General features: G+C 43.5%; 1 protein-coding gene across 1 annotated transcript; it reads left to right on the forward strand.

The window, feature by feature from the left end:
- Positions 1-2,724: 2,724 nt before the first annotated feature.
- chst3a (carbohydrate (chondroitin 6) sulfotransferase 3a) lies at positions 2,725-4,694 on the forward strand. The gene is made up of 3 exons (XM_076077388.1): positions 2,725-2,804; positions 3,203-3,754; positions 3,998-4,694. Exons 1-3 carry the CDS (start codon positions 2,725-2,727, stop codon positions 4,692-4,694), a joined length of 1,329 nt encoding a protein of 442 aa, XP_075933503.1.
- Positions 4,695-5,854: the final 1,160 nt, after the last annotated feature.

A 5,854-nucleotide genomic window follows, 5' to 3' on the forward strand; every position in this document is an offset into this window, starting at 1 on the left:
TCTCTCGCGCAGTGGCCAGTGGCCTCCAGCACATGGGGAAAGTTGGGGAAAGTTTAGAAGCGATGATATTGAAACTAATTTTAAGGCAAATTAGTGCATCTATCTGTCGGGTTGACGGGGATTTCAACAATTGCCTCTGTGGCACAGAGTTGTTGCTTTTTTAACTCCATATTTATTCAAAATTGCAATACCATTTTTTTTTTTTTATTTCCGCTCGCCGTCCGTTTGCACCTCCTTTAATGTCGGTGTTTCTGCAAGACGTCCGTGCCTCCGCGCTGCCTCTCATTCATCCGGCAGAGGAGAGGAGCCCTCGTCCGAGGACACAATGAAGCGGTGTGTCCTTCTCCGACACAATGCAGCAAGATGCTACGAAGGGAACGACGCTGTTTCTCACAAGATCAGGGACGTTTTTGCTCGATTGCAGAGAGAGAGAGAGAGACAGAGAGAGAGAGAGAGAGAGATCAGCGAAAGGTTTGTAACAACCGATGCACGAACATCACCACATCTCGTTTTTTTTCCTGCCAGGAAATATCTCAAAGCTTAAAAAACAAGAACCGACAGAGCCACACGGTAGAGACTGAAAGCATCCTGCTGCCATGCACGAAAAACGCGATATGAATAACGATGAAGTCTGTCACTATTCCCCACTGCTCTCAACCCACGCATGTGTGATGTGCATTTCTGATATGGTGCAGGTATCAACAGTGATTGCACAGATACGGAGGCTGCCGCTGTCTCCTACAATCAATAACTCCCTCTGGATTGAAGTTAGTTACTCATAGAACCATTTTTTTTCCAGATTGAATGTTGGATATTCGAAAGCATCGGAGACTAATATAGTCAGCAGAAGTGTTCATTAGTCTGGATTCATTCTGGTTCAGTGGTTGGTAATGCTCCTGAATTGAATGCCCCCTCCCCCCTAATGACGGCTATAGTATTCAATAGGCACCATACAGACCCCCCCCCCCCCCCCCCCCCCCCCCACACACACACACACACACACATATATAGGGGGTAGGTTTCGTTATTTCCAAATGACATCCAAACTAAAATCAATGAATCACATGGAAATGATGAACAGTAGAGATTGAAACGGTTTTCAGTATTTGCCTATAATTGTTCATTGGACGAACAGCAAAGCCTTAAGTGAGAATTTAGCTTTCCAGTGTCTCCATGAGATGCAGCTTCAAGCCTTTGAAGGCAGCCATTAATGTAATTTGTAGTGAGATGATAAACAGAGTGATGTGCGTTTCTGCTTGAGTAGATAGTCAGATTTGCCGAGCGCTCCAGTGACTCTTGAATATGTAAAAGTGCTCAGCTCAAGTGCTTCAGCCTGACAGTTTGACGGCTATGGTGTATTAAGCTCAGATAATTGGCTGATATTTACTTACAGAGCACACAATCTCTCCACAAAACTGTGTCCTTTTTTTAATGATATGCTTTGTAGAAATTATTCACCGCCTTGACAGGTCCAAATGGCATGTGTGTGTGTGTGTGTGGACGGGGGGGGGGGGGGGGGGGGCGCGTGTGGTCTACACTTATTTTTCAGTAACATGGAAATTGACAATGTATTCGGAATTAAGAAATTTGTTGTACTGAATCATTTCAAATGATGTCGGAATAGTTAATTTGTTCAAAAGTCCTTCGGAGGAGCAATGTGGCACCAATGCGAGGCTACTTAAATGTGGCTTGTCTTCCTTAACTGATTTGCCTCAATATGTATGAGTTCAGGTTGCTTAGATAGTCTTTGTGGCAGAGTAACACAATACTCCCAAAAGGATGGGACGGATACGACAGTGGAAACCGCTTATAGTGATCAAGTAGTCCACGTACAGTGTTCATTTGAGCTCTTTTCATACGTGACAACATGTGGATAAAGATGTTATTCTATTTTTTCAAACTTAACTCCCGCGATACTATGCCTCATGGTAACCCGTCTGCTTCTGGTTGGCTACCTGAGGCTGGTGTTGCGTGGACATTTTAATTATGACAGGAAAAGGAACCTTTTTTTTTGCTTCTGTAAATTAAAAACAGATGCAGCAGTGAAACTTGTTCCTCGGGCTACCTCACTCAAACAACGAGAAACAGTCACAACAGCCATCCGCTAGTAGTGACCCGGACAGTGGTGGTGATGACTATAAACATTTCCACTGTACTACGTTTAATGATGTAAGATCTGGTTTTGATACCAAGCTCTGACTTGCCCAGCATCTTTCTGCTGATTAACAATTCAATTATGCGTCTAAAGACCACTTGACTGTCAACATGTTGAGGCTTGCCTGGAAATTTTGCCAATCTGTTGATTCCCAACACTGATACTTCTGTGTGTACCTGTACAACGGTGCAACTGACTCACTGTTGTTTTGAGCTAAGATTTTTAGTGGTCCTCTCCCATTTTTTCATGGTTTATGCCTTCGACTTAATCCGATTTGTCTGTTGTATGATTTCATGGTAGTGTTGGACATATATATATATTCATGTCTTCTTATTCAGTTTTTACCTGTGAAAGTGTTCTCAAGGTTTGCGCCAAACAGAGTTTGCAGGATAATGATACACAGTATGTTAAGCGTCATCTTAAAGCAGGAATCACATCTATTTTGCATACTCTGTCTTTACTGAAGTGTCTTTCTTATTGCAGAATGCAGCTTTAGCCTCTGCGTGACAAGCCATGACCAGCACGCAGACTAGACTCTAGACGTCCAGTTACAAAGCCAGGACTCGAGAATGAAGACCAAATATGCAATTGTCTTCATCTGTATCGTGGCCCTGGTCATCATCGAAAAGGAAAGCAACATCCTATCAAGGTAAGAGAGAATAAACAACAATCTGTCAATAAGTCACAGGAAAAATGTATTCTTTAGATGGAGCCATACTTCTGCGATTTAAGAATTACCACTTGAGAAAAACATCTGTGCCGTCTGTTTTGTCACTGTCAGATGTTTTGACCAAAATAGATATTCTGCTTACCTTCACCCATTACTGCTGCTATCATGAATCCAAATGTCATGTATTTAAATACGCTTATTGACTCTCTGCTGAGTTATATGATGAGATAACCATCTATTCCTTTTAAGGTCAGAGATCATCTGGGTCTGTTGCTGTAACTCAAACATACAGTAGCTCCATGTCAAAGTGTCAGCTAAATGTAAAATATAAGACCTATCTCTTTTATGCTGCTAATCCAGCCTCTTTATCTCTTCAGGGTCTCTGATAAACTCATCCAGAGGCAGATACCACAGCAGACCCCACAGACTCCACTGGATTACAGCAACACGACACAAAATGGCTCCCTGACGATGCTCAAAATGCTGCTCTCTAAACTCACCAGTGTAAAACTGAATTACTCAAGTCTCTCCGAGGAGCAAGAGGAGGAAGAGCTGGATGACTTGGGCACATACAGCTTGAGCGGCGGCCATAAGCACATATTGCTCATGGCCACCACGCGAACAGGTTCCTCTTTTGTGGGGGAATTTTTCAACCAGCACGGGGAGAACATGTTCTACCTGTTTGAGCCTTTGTGGCACGTCGAGCGCATGCTGACCACGGCCTCGGAGTCAAACAACGGAACAGTGTTGGCAGGAATCTACCGGGATGTACTCCAGGGGCTCTTCCTGTGTGATTTCTCTTCCCTGGAGAAGTTCATCTCTCCCCCACCTCAGGACCACGTTACCCCGGCTCTTTTCCGCAGAGAGTCTAGTTTATCGCTCTGCGGAGAATCCGTCTGCAGTCCTGTCATCAAAGATGTTTTTGAAAGGTATTGTAAATTCTCTAGAAACTCCCTGTTGATCAAGTTTACAATGTAGATCCATTCTGAAAAATGAACTAGAATTGAACTGTGCTACAGTTGCAAAGAGGAAGGGGCAATATTTTTATATTTTTTGCCTCTAGGTCATGCCCATACAAGAGGACTGAAATTATTCCTCCCTCTTTGCAACTCTATGAAAGATATCTATGAAAGATGCATTATCATACACAAACTCTACCACTCTTGTCTTAGGTATCACTGTAAGACTCGTCGCTGTGGGCCGCTGAACTTGACCCTTGCGTCTGAATCCTGCCTCTCCAAGCAACACCACGCCATTAAAACTGTCCGTGTGCGTCAGCTGGACACCTTGCAGCCTTTGGTGGAGGATCCTCGCCTGGATGTGAGAGTGATCCAGCTAGTCCGAGATCCACGGGCCATCTTAGCATCCCGCATGGTGGCTTTCTCTTCAAAGTACCAGACGTGGAAGACCTGGGCGCAGGACGGCCAGGTCCCCGAAGACGATGAGGAGGTGAAGCGGCTCAAAGGAAACTGCGACCAGATTAGGATGTCAGCAGAGGTGGGACTAAGCCGACCTCGCTGGCTGAGGAGACGCTACATGTTGGTGCGTTATGAGGATATTGCCCGCTACCCCATGCAGAAGGCAGAGGAGATGTACAGGTTCACAGGGATACCATTTAGTCCCCAAGCTAGGGAGTGGATACTGAGGAACACCCAGACCACACGGGAAGCGAGCGGGATTTACTCCACGCAGAAGAACTCATCAGAGCAGGCAGAGAAATGGAGATTTAGCATTCCCTTCACACTGGCTCAGGTAGTGCAGAGAGTGTGTGGTCCTACCATGAAGCTGTTTGGGTACAGATTTGTGGATGACGAAAAGACACTGATCAATAAGTCCATCAGCTTGCTTGAAGAGAAACTATTTCATTAATCGAGAGGTCAAAAATGTAGCTGTGGATTTGCAAATCGCTGCATGCGATGGACCGGAGCCAGGAGAAGCCATTACTGCACAGACCAAAACCAGTCAGCAAAGGTGCCGTGAAAGACACAACATGTTTTACTGCCGACAGTAAAATTTGGGCCATAAAATAATATTCATACTCACCAATGATGTGCCTCATTGTGATAAATGAAGAGCCACTTGAGAAAGAAAGTATTTATTTACATACTGCGCTGACCGAGAAGCCTGGTACTCGAGCTTTGTGTGGCGCTTTGTATTTCATTTCAAATGAAATAAGCATAGATGTCAAGCCTGACTTGTAAGGTTGTATTGATAGTTGATCATGTTTAGACATTCAGGGATAAACTACAGTGAAAGGGATACGTGTTGTGTTGTGTTTTGTGTGTGTGTCTGAAAGAGAAGATGTTTCTGTTCATAGGGTTTATGACGCTAGTACTTCATTCTGCCCAGTTCAACCTGTATTTTGATACATCTGTACTCAACTAGGCAACTGACAGAATCGATTTATTTAGATCAGACCTGATGTGCTCTCATAGGGCTTTACATATCCGACTCAGGTGAAGTGAATGTGGCATTGCAATTGATGGTGTCTTCACGAGGAGTATTCATACGTCACTGTGAAAATACAGAATCATCTTTGACGTATTTAACCAAAATGCCATTTAAAGCAATTCTCAATATACCATAAAAAAAGAGGCCAATTAAGATGGATATATAATACACATGAGGTTGTATAAAATGAGTAGCTATGGAATAAATATCTTACTTCAGATACCTACATGTGTCTTTATCATACAAGTGTTGCTTTTCCTTAAAGCCAGTAGGCAGAGTAGTAATGTATTCTGTACATATAAACTCTGTGTTCTTGGACACGCATTATTGTGCAAGGAGTTGTCAGCGCCCAACTCAAAGAAATAAAATCACCAGAAATATTAAAACCAGCAACATTGTAAATACGCCCCCTGTAAATGTATTAGTCGTGAGATTTGTGTATGTTGATGTTTTTGGTGCCAACTAATATACAAGATGCTCGTATGTAACTGCATTAATGTGGCCTGTCACTTTAAGTGAAGCCCAGGTGCTGTTGCGTTCACTATCACTCTTGATGGTATATATAAAGGTATCCACTG

This window comes from Anarhichas minor, unplaced genomic scaffold, assembly GCF_050575085.1.
Source record: "Anarhichas minor isolate MPS153535 unplaced genomic scaffold, ASM5057508v1 ptg000058l, whole genome shotgun sequence".
Classification (NCBI taxonomy): domain Eukaryota; kingdom Metazoa; phylum Chordata; class Actinopteri; order Perciformes; family Anarhichadidae; genus Anarhichas; species Anarhichas minor.